Source organism: Rousettus aegyptiacus, unplaced genomic scaffold (genome assembly GCF_014176215.1).
Source record: "Rousettus aegyptiacus isolate mRouAeg1 unplaced genomic scaffold, mRouAeg1.p scaffold_m13_p_14, whole genome shotgun sequence".
In the NCBI taxonomy this organism is placed as follows: Eukaryota; Metazoa; Chordata; class Mammalia; order Chiroptera; family Pteropodidae; genus Rousettus; species Rousettus aegyptiacus.
The window spans coordinates 24625502-24641625 of NW_023416289.1; the positions used below are offsets into that span (position 1 = coordinate 24625502).

Here is a 16124-nt window from a genome sequence, read left to right on the forward strand (position 1 = left end):
TGCGGCAGAGATGAAGGGGGAGTCATTGCCACCCTGCCATGTCTCATTGCTGAACTGGGGATGGGAAGTGGTGGGGGTGGGGGGCGAAGTACCGTCTTGGACCGGAGGCTGGGCTGGTGGAGGTAATGACCGCAGCCGATTTCATAATTCTCTAGTACATTCTCAAGTGGGAGCACATGGGAGAAGCCCCCAGACTGCCCTTCCTTCTGGCCCCCATGGTGCTGGGGCTGGTGGTCCCGGCCAGTCTCCGTCTTCGCCCAGCACTGACCCGCCTCGGCTCCCAACGGCCCAGGCAATAGGGCTTTCTGCCTTAATTGCCCACCCAATACCTTAATTGCCCACTGTAATGCTTTAACTTGCACAGGATATTTTAAATTGGGAGATTTCACAACAAAGTGGGAATTTCCAAATTCTCTTTAAAAATAATCAGAAAATCTGGCAGCAGTTTGCAGCTGGCGCTGCTTAGTACAACCCACCTGAGCAGTCAGTCTGCTTTGCCAGGTGCCCACATACTTTGAGTGTGCTGTATGCCAGGTGCCATCCTGGGTGTTTGAATGGGGACAAGTCCCTGCCCTCCTGGAGCTTACATTCTGGCAGGGGAGCCAGACAAGTGAGACTTAATCAGCGAGTCAGTCATGCTGGTCCTTAGAAGGCGAGGATGCTAGGAGACACACTTCTGTTTACTCTTTCCCAGGCGCTATTCTAAGTACTTTACAAATATTAATATGCCTCTTGTTTAATTGTCTGCATGGCCCTCTGGAGACACTGCAGTTGATGACCTCTGATTTAAACTGCTTCTGTCCCCTTTTTTCAGTCCCCCTCCCCTGGGGGGTGGTCCCTGCTCTTCTGACACCCTGGTTCTCTGGGTAGCTCGTACACACCCCTGGCGACTCCTGAACAAGCTCCCTGCTGCCTAGACCTGGCCCTCTCGCTGTGGGCCCAGACAGGTCAGTACCTGTTCAGGAAACTGGCCCAGGCCTTCTGGGTCTGCTGACTAGAGAGGGTCTCTCGCCCTGCCAGGAAGTAGGTGCAAGAGGTAGAAAGTGGGCTACAGCGATGGTCACAAGCAGGAGAACAGAAGACGTATCCTCCAGTGGGAGAGCAGCCATGTTCCACAGAGTGGTAAAGACTCAAACTCCGAAAAGAATGACAGTCAAGGTCAGGAATTTGAGGTCGAGTGCTATATGCCCAACCTCAAGTTCAGGCTTCCTACCACGAGCAGCAGAATGTGTCTGGTAAGTAGGCCAGAGGCTGGCTTCTCATCTGAAGAAGAAGGCAGCTTACATTCAGTAAGCACCTGCTATGTGCCAGGCAGACGCCAAGTGCCATGCACACAGCATCTCATTTAATACTCCTATTCTCCCTGAAAGATGGGCCTTGCTGTCTCCATTTCACAGATAAGGAAACTGAGGCCCACAGATGCCAACTTGCCAAGTAAGCAGTGGGGCTGGAAATTCCACCTTAGGGCTGCGTAGTGCTTACTGCACAACCACATTGCCCACCATCATTAAGTCCGGCCCTTCGTCAGGACCGTGGTGGAAGTGGCAGTTGCCAGCCTCTGGTGAGATTTCCTTTCCATCTCAGATACGTTTCACGTGACCACATCCCTTGGGCCTTTGCATTACTTCTTGAGCTTTATATCAACCACCTCAAAGTCAGCTGATCTTTTAAGTGCTAGATTGGAGAGACAAAGGCATTTAAAGAAAAAAAAAAAAACAAGTTGCATTTGATATGCATCTCCTGTGTGTTGGGCAAGGGTCAGTATTATTGTTTTACTGATAAGTGCTGCCACTGGCAAGGCCCGGAGCTGGGACTGCAGTCCAGGCAGTACTGCCTCCAGTAAGGCTTACCACCTCTCTGAATGACATAACACTTTTTTGAGCACACTCTCCGTGACCAATCACTTTGGCAGGCATTTAGAGCCAATCTTTTACATTTCTCCGAGAGCCCTGCAAGCTAAGAATTGAATGCATGGAATAATCAGCAGAGGCTCCGAGAGGTTAAGTTGCCTGCCCAGGGTCACTTGGAGAAGTAGTAGGTAGGCCAGGACAGGACTCACACCCAGGTCTGCCTTATTGCAAAGGTCATGATCTTATTCATAGAGGTGGCTTGAATCTAAATTGGTAGAGACTTTTTTAGTGAGGGGGAGACCCACCTGTGTAGGACAGTGGTTAAGAGCAGGAATGTGGAGTCAGAAAGACCTAGTTCCACCCTCAGGAGCTAACTGGCCTTGGACAGGTTTCTAGACCCATCAGTGCCCAGTCTCCATCCATGAGTTGGCACTAAGATTAGCACTCATTTCACAAAATTGAGGATCGATGCTCTAATATGTAAGCAGTGCCCTGTGCTGCACACACCAGGAGCCTTTGATAAATGGTCAGTTTTATCATCCTGGGAGATATTTATTATCTTGACCTTAAGCACCTTCAGCTAGCATTATTCCTGGAGGGGATTGGCTAGAACCACAAACAAATCCTCCCTCCTCCTTGCCCTTTTTCATTTAGAATATATGAGGCTAGGTTCTTTGTTCTTTTTCCTCAAGTTGTTTTTGAGGCCTCCTGCTAAGAGTTTCCAGGGGTCACCTAGGTGTCCAGAAGGTGGGCAGGATCCTGCGGGAGGGAAGGGGAAGAAGGGGCTGTTAGGTGGCAAAACAGTTCTGAGGAAGAACCGTCTGTCCACTGGCCAAGCATAGCCAGTGTCCCTGACCTCCTGGGCCTTTGTTGAGTCGATTGTGTGGCGTGGCCACTCAGCTTGGGGTTCAGGTGCCCCCTCTAATAATGCAGTGGCTCTTAGAGAGTGCTCTCCACCTGGGGTTGAAAATGGCCTTGGTGGAGAGACATTTCCCTGGACAGTGGCCTGGGCTGCCACGAGTAACTGGGGCAAAGGAACCAGTATCTGTGCTTGCTAAAGGCTCTTCCTGGGAAGGTACACAGGTATGGTGCGGGTTAGGCTGGTCCCATTGCAGCCTGAAGATGCAACTGTCACTTGCGTGGCTTGAGCACTGTAGCTCAGTGGTTGGAGATGCAGGCTTTGGAATCAGGACAGATGGGTCAAATCCCCACTCCACCAACTATTAGCTGTGTTTCCAGGTGAGCTACTGCACCTCTTTGAGTCTCAGGTAACTCATCTGTCGAGTCTCAGGTAACTCATCTGTCGATGGGACAGTAGTAAATAGTAGGAGAACCATCATGAGAAAGAGAAATGGGTGGGACGAGTATTACAAAGCTCTGACACTGTGCCTGAGGCATCATGAATTCATCAGTCATGTAGAAAGACCGAAGCCAGGCTTTCATCTACCCTGAGCTGAAAAATGATGGATGTTTAATAATCTGCCATAAACGGGCTGCTCAAACTCCAGCATCCACAAAAAAGAAACAGGCATTGGAATCCAAAAAACATCCTCCCGAATGTTCCTGGATTCTAGCATCACAGGTCAGGCTGTCTCCATGGGAACCCAGAGACTCGTGGAGTGCAGACACTGACCCTGGTTCTGTGTCCACCATCATCCCTTGGGCAGCCAGACAAAAGCAGATTCACAGCTCACTAGCTTTTCTTTCACTTTAGCTGGTGTAAACACATTAGATATCCTGCTGCTCCTTAAACCTGTCCAGGTTGTGGTTGCCGTGGGGCTCTTTCTAGAACCCAGGAACAATTGATCTTGCCAATTCACCACTAGCGAGGAGGTGCCTGACGAGCAGCAAACGTGGCTCTGTTGGGAAATATGAGTTGATACCAAAGAAAACCCGTGTCCACCAAGACAAACAGCAGAACACACCATGAAACTAGCGAAAAAGGCAATAGTGGCTGTTCCCGAGTTTTCCCATGATCTTATTTATCACATATTCATCCCTTTCCTCCTTCGCATACTCACAGGTTGATGGTACAGATACCATTTGTATAAGAAAATTCCAAATCGGGGTTTCGGGGGTGGGGCTAAGAATTAAACAAGTTTAATCTGTTCAACTTAATATTATTTTTGAAAATTGATTGTTAAAATTTGAATTTAGCTAAAAATCTTGGGCCAACTCAGAGAACACTAGTGTTCCCTGGGAATGTAGTTTGAGATCTGCTGAGATACTATACATGCCGCTCCTAAAAGGCTGCCTGGTACAGAGTCAAGCCTTAAAAGTCTCTTCGTTACATGTTTATTATGAACCTGCCTTCTGGCTTCCAAGTGACATCGCTACAACATATCCTCATGGCAGCCTAAAGAGGATCGCATTTACAGAATAAGAAACGAGTCTCAACAAGAAGCGATCTGTCCAAGGTCACATAACGCATGAACGGCAAAACGGACTGGGAACACAGCTCCCCCTGGCCCAAAGCTGTACTTTTCCCCTACCCTGACCGTGCTTTTGAGGGTCTTCTGGTTGTTTAATAAAAAGTGACAACAGCGCTTTGTCTGAGAGGCTGAAAGCATTATGAAACTGTGGACCTTTGAGATACAAATGTTTGTTTCCATTTTATTAATGTATTTTTTGTTTTGTTTTGTTTCTTCCTGCTTTCTGTGTTCAATGCTTTAGAACACAAACTTGACGACCCAGGAGCATGAAAACATCATTGTGGTGAGTCTCTCACGATCTCTCTCCCTCTGCCTGCCTCCCAGTGCCCACAGTTCTTCCCCAGTTTGAGTTGATTCTGGGGGCACCAGTGCAATCCACTAGCACAGCAACCTTGCTCAGTTTTGTCTTTTCTGTCAAGCCAGACGTATCTCCCTCGTGCTTTTGCATATTTCAGAGCCCCAGTTGATCTGGGGTAGGGGGCAGGGGAGGAATGTAATTATCTGTCTTTGAGGTTTGTAGCAAATGTGTCTTAATCGCAGCCTCCTTCCTAAGTGGCTGAGGGAGTTGAAGGAAGGAAATGGCAGAGACCATATGATTTATTCAGAGGCATAACCCTATTAGTGGAAAGGTAAACATTCTCTTTCTTCCCCTAGGCTCTATCTCCTAATTAATCTACAAATAGAATCTGGACTTAATTCCTTCTGATACCTAATGTGAGATAATATTTTCTGAAACTTAGCTATGATGTGAACCTCTTTAAGGTAAAATGTCTTCCTGGGTGATTTTAAGCTATGAAATGTCACTTTGGCTGGAGAGAAAAAGAAATGAAGTTGCCCCTACTGGGTGCCACGCACTGTGCTGTGTGTTTGAACCCACAGATAACTAAGACCGAGCTGCTCCCAAGGAGTCCATCATCTACTGTAGGAAGACAAATGAGATCACGTAGAGAATAGAGTGATAAACTCACCTGGGAAAGAAGCCCAAGAGCTTCGTGGAGGCAATGCTATCTGAGCTGGGTTTTGAAGGATCAAAAGGAGTTTGCCAAGTGGCAAAACAGAGTAAAGGCATTCCAGAGAGAGGAAACAAAACATGCACAGAGATTTAAAACAACGTGGTCTATTCTGGAAGCTTCGGCATCACTGGAACATAAAGCATAGGGAAATGGAAGCAGGGAGGCAGAATCGAAATGGAAGTAAGAGGCAGAGGCTTATGTACCTGGGAAAGGAGCAGGAACACCTGCCCAGGAGGTCCCACAGCTGTAGCCTTTGAAACCAGAGCAACATCCCAGACAGCATGACCCTCTGAGCTGAATTGAGGCTTTAGTGGCCCACCCACTTGGCCCTGGCAAGGCCAGTCTAGAGAAACTCCTTGCCCCAGCTGGCTCCTTTGGGCACTCAGCCTTTTTATTGCAGAGAATAAAGGCAGCAGCTTCTTTGGAGCCCCAACTACATACAGGGTCTGGCACATAGTAGGTACTCAGCGAGTTTTCACTAAAAATAGAGGTTTTTCCCATGCTCCAGCCTGACCACCCATTGCCATCTCTGGCCAGAACAGGGGGACCACCATCCTGGCACTCCCAATCACCTACCCCCACCTTTCTCTGGTATACTATGAATAATTTGATTTCACCAATGTTTGTTATCATGTGAGTACAAGTATGTGCCAGACACTGGTCTCTATTTCACAGACATAAAGCCACCATTGAGGGCTTTACTGGGAGCTGGGAGAGCCTGACAGGCCAACAGATAATCAGGAAATTACATTGTCGGGGTCGAGAATCGTTCAGGGTGATAGAGGAGCACAGAGGATAGGCGCCCAGCCTCCTCTCTCGGGGAGGTACTGGGAGGAAGACGACAGAGGGCTTCCAGGAGGAGGTGAGCAAACTGAGTCTTAAAGGCTGGATAGGCGTGCTCCTGGGAAAGGCGGCCCAGACAGGGATCCCAGCACATGCAAAGGCAAAGGGGTGGCACTCTGGCTGGGGGTGGGGGGGGGGAGTAGGCTGGAACACGGGTGCCAGGGAAGGGATTGGCATCTTTCTCTCCCTGCCGGCGACACCTGTGGTTCCACTGTGCACTTTGACCCTGGAAGGGAGGGCAAGGGTTTTGGGCTTAGGATAGCCTGGGAAAGGAATTTTGGTCTGAGAAATCCAGGCTGCGTTTGTCCAGCTAATTTGGCTGGGATGACCCCTTAATTGGGCTGGGCCGAGCGTCCCTGCTCAGCGGGAATGCCTGAGAACGGAGAAATTCGATCTGAGACTCTGGTCCTGAGCCTCCCTTTCAGTATTCTTTGCTCCCAGTGCTGTGGCCATTATTTTGAAGCCTTCTGCAGCCTCCTTTCATTACAACAACTACATTATCTGATTTGACCTGTTGGCAATTGGTTCGTCTCTCAACAGAGCTTGGTTTTGTTTTTTGGTTTTTTTTATGAACTTATTTTTCACAAGTACTTTTACAAGTAACTTGAGTTGGTTTTATTTAATCCATCAGTCAGGCATCCGTGCAGAAGGTAATCGTCAGCTGGTAACAGCTGGCATGTCACCGGGTGAGCATGGACCTGGAGGCCAAACCCCTGCTGCGTTCCCCTGTGCTGGTGAAGAAAGCATGTTTCATGCTGAGTGTGGGTTCATCTTCGGGGCTGAGTGCAGACCCTGGGCTCACCCCGTACTAACAGTGACCTTGGGCGAGTAATGAAAGAGAGCTTTAAATTTTAATTGGTTTTATTAAAATTATCTTTAGTTATGCAAGTAATTCATGAGTGTATTTTCATTGTTAAAAAAAGAAAAAGAAAAAATTTCTCCCCACCCCAGCACCCTCTTCAGAGACTATCTACCCATGAGGGCTTCCAGGTGGTGATAAACCCACACAGACATACACTTGTGTTTTTGTTTTTTGTTTTTAACATCTACGATGTGATGCTGGATGTGTTCTGTGTTTGGTTTTTTACTTAACAACATGTCTTGGAGATTCTTTCAAGTTTTGGTGCATATCTACCTTAGGCTTTTCTACCCATGGCACGAGTGACATTTAGGGATACATAATCCTTTGTGGTGGGGGCCGTCCTTTGCAGTGTGGAATGTTGAGCAGCGTCCCTGGCTTGGCCCCATAAGTGCCAGGGGCAGTCCCTGGAGGGCAGAGTCACCCTAGAGAGAACCACTAATCGACCCCATTCCTTCTACTGGCTCAAGAATATTTTTATTTAACCAGATAGCCATTCAGATAGCTGCCAGCTAGCTTGATGCGCCAAGCCTCAGTCCTCTGTGAAGTGGGTGTGGCAACAGAACCTTTCTTAACGGGGCTGCCGGGAGTGGTAAATGAACTAAGGCACCGCATGTGCTTAGTTCACACAGAAGGAGTCCACAAAAATGTAAGCTTTTAGTTAATTATATGTTTTTGAATTTTGTAACCAGGGTAGGTCTTGTAACCTCCCTGACCCTCTGTCTCTTCATTTATATAAATGGAAATAATTACTGTGTGACCACACCAAGTTTTAATGAGGATCAAGTGAGATAGTGACTGTGGAAGCGTGGAGCCCACGCCTGATGCCCATGTGGGCGCCTGATTCATTCCCACTTCTCTGTCATTGACTCATTTCCATGAAAGAGGGGGCTCAATGTAATTGAAGGGGCCCAACCTAGGGGGATGCACCCTGTGTGTCGTCGTCCCTCCTCCCAGAGCTGGTCTGGGGGAGCAGAGCTGCAGGCCAGGCCGTGGCTCGCGTGCTGGGGGCGGCTCCCTGTCCTGCTGACCTTGCGGTGGCTTTACCTCTTCTTGCGCTTACGGGGCAGCAGAGACTCCACACGCAGCAGCCGGACGCTGAGCCTCTCTGCGCAGAACTTTCCATGGCGATGGCATGTCCTCTGGCTATGCAGCGTGGTAGCCACTAGCTTCATGTGACTGTTGAGCACCTGAGATGTGGTTAGTGTGACTGAGGAACTGCATTCTTAATTTTAGTTCCTTTAAAATTATTTCTTTCATGTCAGTTAAAAATCGGATAGTCACATGCACAGCCCTAGACAAATGAGACCCTGGGCCTGGTCTCCAAGAGTTTGTCGATTCAACTGTTGGTGCCGCAGAGCAGAACCTCCATTTCGGTGACTTTGTCTGTCGCAGAGGTCGCTCACCTGCATAACGAGTCAACTAAGGGCCAGCTCTTACCGGTGCCCAGTTATGCTTTCCTTTCCCTGATGGCCTTACGAGAGATCCCTCCCTGAATCCAAGAGCACTGCCGTAGGGGGCAGATCAGGAAGACCCTCTGAGACCACAGGCAGGTCTGAGCTGTGGGTGTCGGTGACAGGGAGACTGTGTCATCACAGAGCCTTCCCGGGGAGTCCGGCAGATCCGTCACCCCTTCTGCTGTGCCCACTGCAGACCCAGACGGTCCCCTTGTGATGGTATCACTGACATGCTGTGTTCTAGGCAGTGGGCTTAGACTCTGAAGCTTCTAGAATTTTCTCTCATCAGATCTCCCCCCCCCCCATCAACAACCCTATGAATCAGTAACTCTAGTTTTCCTCATCTTACAGACTAGAAGATTAATGCCCACCCAAGGCCACACAGCCTGGCAGTCTTGGTACTGGGTCCTGGGTCTCCTGTTTCCTAATCTTGTGCCCAGTGTGGCAAACAGAAACAAGGGTGGACTTCGCATAAGCAGTAGCCACCTAGGAACTAACATATACTGAGAGCCGGCCTGTTTCAGGCTCTGCGAGAGGCGCTTTACGCCAGGGGTTCTCGACTAGGGCCAGTTTTGTCCCCCAAGAAGCATTTAGCAATTGTTCAGAATTTTTATTTGAATTTTAAATTTAGCAAAATCATTAAAACAGAAATAATGAAAGGGACAGAAAAATCAAGAATCAAACACGGTTCAGGCCATGGGACCTTGCGTAGGAATGGCAGTGGAACCGGTGACTATGTCCAGCCGGCCTAAAGCAGCCTTGGCAGAAAGTGAATTCAAGAGGCAGTAGATATTCCAGCCTTCCTTAATATACGACGAAGTGTGTTTGGAGACCTTTTTGGTTGTCACAACTGTGTCGGGGGTCGCTCCTGGCATCTAGTGGGTCGACGACAAGGATGCTGCTAGACATCCTGTAGTAGCACTGGGAAGCTGCCACCACAAGGAACAGCTGGACCCAAACGTCAACAGTGCAAGGCTGAGAAACCCTCTTGGCACGTGTGACGTCTCTAACCCTCACACTGACTCTCTGTTCCACTTTTCAGGTGGGAACCAGGCGGTTCAGAGAGAGGAGATAACTCGCTCTGATTGTCACAGTGTAGTAAGCACCAGAATTAGGCCTCACGCCCAGGGCTCTGCACCCAAAGCCTGGGCTTATCACCACCACGCTGTGCAGCCTCACAGTCAGGGACTATTGATCTGAGGGTTGTGAAACCCCAGAAGTTACACGCATCACCGTATGTATTTTTCTTAGAGGTAACCCAGAGCTTTTATCAGCTCAGTGGGAGTGATGTGCCCCCCAAAATTTAGGCGGTCTGGCCTGCAAGTTAGAGACTGGGCATTTTTTACCCAGAGAGTGACAGGGAGGCTGTGATTTCCATCGTCAGTCAATTCTCTTGTGTAGATGCACACCCCCTGTGTAATTTCTTCCCAGAGATTCCAACTGACATTTGGTTCATTGTCTTTCAGGCAATCGCTCCTTTGCTGGAAAACAACCATCCACCACCAGATCTCTGTGAATTCTTTTGCAAGGTATGGCATCGCTGAAGTGGGGCTGTTTGCAGGACCAGCCTGCCTCTGTGCGTGCATGGTGGGGGTTGGCTTTGCACAATTGCACTGAAAACCCAGTCCTCACCGATTGGGGTCAGGACCTTGGACATAGCCAGAAAGCAAACCAGGTACCCCATTCTTAGAATTACAACCTCTTCTCTGCCAGACAAGTTATAATTGAGGCCCAGGGTGCAAACCAGTGGATCAGGGAGGAGCATCCAGTTTTTCCTTGGAATGTCTTGGGAGAAGTCTGCATCAGGTTTTCTGGGCTCCTGACGTCAGAGCTGGGTTATTATTAGCCAGGGCTCCTCTGAGCACCAGCTGGCCCATGGGGGGCACAGCCGTGGGGCTTTCCTGAGCAGGGGAAGAAGGCAGGGAATGCCAAGTTAGTATGGAGGAGCCACAGAGCAGGACACCCGCTCTCAGGCACATAGTGCCAGCCTCACAGTAGGATTTACATACACATGTCCAGGGCACGTGGAGGACCAGGCACCCCTTATTCTGCAAGCGTACCTCAGCGGTCCAGAGCTGAACCAGCATGAAGTACGGTTTTGTTCTTTGCTGTGTGATTATTTTATGTAATGATTTGGCGTCCTTGGAAAGGCACAGGGCCTAGGTCTGCTGTTTCCCAGCACTCCCCTGGTCTCCTGATGACTCACCTCACTCGCTCCTTCCCTCCCGCGTGGCCTTGCAAAACCGGCCCTGGGAGATCTGATGGTTTTTGGAGGAAAGGGGGTTGGGCAGCATTTATTGCTGCCCCCCGCCTCGCCCTTTGGCCCCTGACCCCCGCACGAGGGAGTGTGCATTCTTCGTGTTTGTCAGAGGACAGGAGTTTAGGAAGACAGGATTGCATCATCCTCTTTGGCTCTATCAGGAGACGTTTTCTGGTGACCCACAGAGCAGAGAGTTGGCCCAGCCTGCTGGCCCGAAGTGTCCAGGGTACGTTCTTAAAGTGGGCATGTGCCAGTGTGTGCCCTCTGGTCCAGGTTAGTTGAGCCCAGGTGGGGGAGCACCTGACTGTACAGTTGTTCCTGCACGTGTGTGTGCAAGAGCGTGCCCGCACACGGGCGTTGGGGTCTTATGCTGTATCAAGACCCCGCCCCCTTGGGAAGGGGGAGAAGTAACAGTTTGGTGAGACTAAGGACAACAAAGATGGGCTTCTCTGCCTCAAAGCGGAGTCGGGTCAGATAACCCCATGTTTGCGCTCCTGAGAAGAGCCATCTGCTCCTTACCTGTCACTAGGTCACCTCCTCTCTTAATATTTGATCCAGTTTAATCCAGGTCTGCTCCTTGTTCTCCTTTCAGCTGTGTGGTTTCTCCTAGTTCTCATGGTTTTCCAACTTGTTCTAGACCAATGGACCTTTGTTCAAAGTAAAACAAACCTGAAGGTTCCTGGTAGCACAGTTTGAAAACCAGTGATGTAGAAGAAACCATCCTTTGGGGCATCACCTAATAGAAGTCCTCATTGGTCCTAAAACAGAGGGCTGCCCTACCATTTGGAGGGTGGGGTCCCGGCCACAAGGGCCCATGAGCCTCCTGGCTGTTTTCCTCTTGTGGAGGTCAGAGCCGCAGGCTTGGTGCTCCCACCGCCTGGCAGCCTGCCGCAGAGGAGAGCTGCCGGGGAGCAAAGCTACTCACACCCGTCCACTCTGGGCCAGCGCTCTGGACACACCGGGTAGCCTCTCTTACCAGACTTCAAGACCGGGACACCAAGATCTGAGGAAAGTTAATATATCTTGGATTTCCCAGGAAAGCCCTGATTCCAATATCCCAAGTCCAGCATCCTCATCCAGGGCTTGGAAACTCAGCACCTTTAGGCCCAGGCAGGTTATAGCTGCGTTGGAGTGGTGGGATCTTGCCCGTTCCTCCTGAAGGCCTTCCATTTCAATTTGAAGACAGAACACCCTGTCAGGGAGAGAAAACACATCTGAGAGCTCCACGTGACCTGCAGATTGCTGCCAGCTTATCAAAGCCGGCAATTGAAAAGTCACAGAATTTTCAAAATTCTGGTGTCCAGACAGTAAAGCCCTGGTATTTTACACTGACTCAGGGACTCTCCTCTTAGGCCTGCGCTCTGAATCTTAGTGCTGCGGAAATCTCACTGTATTAAATAAAGGTCGTGTCAGAACAGCCTTCTGTCTGTACCATCTAAACAACCTCGGACTTTAAGATCAAAACGCAAACTAAAAAATCCCATCCCCACCTACTAGTCTTACTCAAAAAAAAAAAGAACAAGGACCCACAGGCTCGGTGCTAACCATGTCCTCCTGTCTCCCCAGCACTGCAGAGAGCGGCCCCGGTCCATGGTGGTCATCGAAGTGTTCACCCCCGTGGTCCAGAGAATCCTCAAGCATAACATGGTGAGTTCCCTGACCACCCGAGCCACCGAGCTGGAGGAGGCAGGCCCCAGGTCTGCCCAGCCTTTCACTTTTCCAAAGATTTGGAGAGTGGAGTTGCTGGCTCGATCAACAGGCACCGGAGTTGGGATCCTATATAAATTGGGGTTTTCGTGCAGCCTGTCATTTTTGGTTCTGCCTTTTCCTGTTAAGGCAACAGGAAGAACCTTTGCACTGGAGGTAAGAATAACAAAAATAGTATGGCTAGGGGAGAAGAGGTAAGTCTCCTGTGTGTAGAGTCATAGGTCATGTCTGTAGATACTCCTCCCTCAAGGAGGGGAGCAGAACTCCTCGCTCCTTCAGTGGGCACGTGGTGACACCCTTCCAGGGTGTGCGGGGTGGAAAAGAGGAAGAGTGACTGTACAGTGGAGAAACCCGAGGGTCACAACCTGGGCCAGGCAATAAGGTCAACACCAACAGTAATAAGTCATGGTCATGATACGTGCCCTGGATATGGTGTGGTGAGAAGGGTGCTTTGTCTCTAGGTCTTCCTCTCTCAGACCCCCAACCCCAGTCTAATCAAGCGAAAAATAGCAGACCAGTCCCAGTTGAGGGACACATTCTGTAGTCCTCAAGACTGTCCAGGTCATCGAAAACAAAGAAAGTCTGAGAAACTGTCATAGTCTAGAGGACCAAAAGAGACTTGACAACTAAATGTAATGAGGTTTCCGCCTGGATGGGATCCTGGAACAGAAAAAGAACATTAGGGGGAAACTGAGGAAATCTGAATTAAGTATGGACTTCAGTTGATTTTTAAAAAATACAGTGGCAGAATTTAATTGCAATTTACGGTGATAGGCACTTATAATCTGAGACTCTGCATGTTCTGATCAGTCCAATGAGAGCAGCAGATATGAGTTTTCTCTGTATTACAGGTGAAGAAACTGAGGCTTAGCAAGGTCCGCTGACTGGCCCTGGGGCCGCAGCTAGGAATAAGCATAACTTATGTGTACACACAGGTACTTTTTGAGCACCTTCTTAGAGCCAGGCACAATGTGGCTCCAAGCTATCATGTCATTTAACCCTCATGACAGCCATGACCACCTTTTATAGATGAGGAGGCTGAGACCCTGAAGGTTCCATAGGCTGCTCAGGTAACCAGCCCTGGTTACTCATGAGTGGCACCAAGAAGCAGGCAGTCTGAAGCAAAGGCTGGTGTTCTGACTTACTCTCCTGAGCCACCCGCCAGCCTAGACTTAAGTTCACCTTGAAGGCATAGAGGTATTGGTGTAACAGCACAGGTTGGGCTACTGAGTCAGTTGTGGGGTGCCCATGATTACTGCCTTCTGCCCTGTCGACGTTCGGCATATGAAAATAATTATGAAAAGGAGTTTGTAAAGTAGCTTTCCTGTCTCCAAACCATGCCCCTAAAAATATTATATAACCTACCCTCCTTCCCCAATCAGCAATGGAAACGTAGCACAGCATTGCAGGCAGCCACTACCAGTTGAACCCTGTTGATACCACATAAATTCTGTTTACCGTTCTCTACCCTGAGCAATCACACACCATAATTGAGTTGTTGCTTATTTCTGAGACCTTTCTGGGTTTGAGATAAATGTGTTTCTTGTTATCTAAATAAGAGGGAGACGGATACTCCATCTCATTTTTTCTCCAGGACTAACAAAGAAGCTCCCCGTTTGGGGAGGTGATTCTTCCTTAATTTGTGCTTCACTAGTTTCAAGGGCATTCTCTGGCTCTGGTCAGCCGGGAAGAAAGGGTCTCTGGTCGTTAACTTTAAAATCAGTGTGGATGTGGTGTGAGGAAAGAGCCTTACCCTTTCAGAGTCCAGAACAAAGGTTCTGGAGTTTCCTTTTGCAGAGGACCGTTTCCCATCAAAACGTGTCAATGACAGTGTGACACCCCAGGGTACACTTGGCGCCCTGTGCCTCCCAGGCACATAAACATTTCTGCATATTTCGTGCCAGTCATTAGGATGTTTAATAAGGGTTCTTTTGGGATACCTGACTTCAAAGGGAAAAAAGCAAAACTTCAGGCCTCCCACGACTTAGCCTTACAACTTCTCCCTTATATTTGGCTAGCTTTATGGGTCTGGACTGTTGACCATGTAATAATTTTCTGGATAAAAATCAGAACAGCTACAGGGTAAGTCCAGAATTTATAGTCTCTGTTGTATCCTGGCAGAGATCAGGGGCCCTCAGGCATGAATTCTCACTTCACTTTTAAAGAACTTTCCCCGAGTGATCCTCAGTTCTAGAGATACTATAAAGTGTCTGCTAATTACACACCGTGGCTGAGATTTGTGGACGAGACCAAGGGGGAGCAGCCCCTCCTGCAGAAGAACAGATTCGTGTTAAGCAGTGACTGTGGCTTATACCACCAGGTGCAGGAAGCACCGCAGACTTCTGGTGTCACTCATCTGACACTTATCAAGCTTAGTAATCAGCCATGGGCCAGATGCACCATTTTGGAGTTGGGGCTCTTGGCCAGTGTGGGGGGGAGTCTAGTCACTGGGTAGTGAGTGTGCCTAGCCAGCCGCATGCCTGTCAGCAGTGAATGACCAGTGACTTCTCTTCACCCTGCATGCACTGTTCCTCATTAAGGAGGTACTTGAATATTTGGGAAACGGGGAAATTATACACCATAGCAGTGTTCTGGGGTTTTGGAGTTTCCCCTATTCTCAGAGTGCATCTTTTGCAAATATATCATGTGCCCTAATTTCATGGATGAGCGAACCGAATCTTAGAGAGAGGTCGAGTCCTGAAGAGTGTTACTCATTGGGCAGAAGTTAAAATTAAATACAAGTGGAAGCAGCCCTTGAGTGTGCTCCCCTGAGAGTCTCAACAGCTCTGTCTCCAAGAATGACTGTGGTCCCTGCGCTCACACGTTGCTTATTGGAATGTTCTTGATGAGGCAAATGAGGCAAGAAGATGTAGCTATAGTCCCTAGTGGACCACTGAGTGGTCTGACCTCTTACTTTTCAAGGGGAACATATTCGTCTTTTCCAAAGAGGCAAAATGTCTCTTATCCACATGTTGAAAGGCTACCAGAGCCATCTCTAATGTTCATTTACAGGGAAATGACCTTGACTATCCAGAAATCTAACCGCAAAGATAATGGCAGTTGCCTTCAGTAGGGTTTAGTTGAAGTAGTTTTCATAAAATCATAAGACTTTAGAGGTGGAAGAAGGCCTAGGGATAGTTTTTCCAAATCTAATTCCACAGTTTGTGACAGTGAGGCCCAGTGGGGCCTTGGGTGTGACAACCCAAGGCCACATAGCTTTTCTGTCCCCCTTTTTCAAAGGACTAGGGGACTCTTGGCATCATTCTCAGTTTGAAAGCATAGTCAAGCTTTAGTCTTTTCTTCATGCAGGGGCCTCAGCTCTTAGCCAAGTGCTGTTAAGTGTGTATGTGTGCACACACGTGTGCATATGTGTGTGTGTTTGTAGGAGGGTGTGTGTGTTCCTTCTGAGCTTTCTCCATGGCTTCTGCTGTCCTTCTAATGTAAAGGCATAATTCTAGTAGGCAGGATGTAATCAGATGAGCCCCCTGTTGTCTTGAGGACCCTAATTCAGCCCCTTGGACTCCAGGTGAAAAAGCACCAGGCTTCTCTGAAATGCTCCTGCAAGCTGGTTGGAGGGCATGGGAAGGACACATTCTACTAGGCTTTCATGAGGGCCCGCGGGGTCAGTTCGAGTCCCAGTTCAGGTTGTATTCTATTAAACGGGTTCCCCTGAGCGAGGACAGGAGGAGGGACAGGTGAGCTG

General features: G+C 49.0%; 1 protein-coding gene across 1 annotated transcript in view; it reads left to right on the forward strand.

Moving 5' to 3' along the window:
• LOC107521320 (c-Maf inducing protein) overlaps positions 1-16124 on the forward strand; it is a 230503-nt gene that overhangs the window by 178157 nt on the left and 36222 nt on the right. Inside the window, exons 5-7 of the mRNA XM_016165886.2 lie at positions 4524-4565; positions 9921-9983; positions 12281-12361. Coding sequence (XP_016021372.2) covers positions 4524-4565; positions 9921-9983; positions 12281-12361 — 186 coding nt within the window. The remainder of the gene's footprint in view (positions 1-4523; positions 4566-9920; positions 9984-12280; positions 12362-16124) is intronic.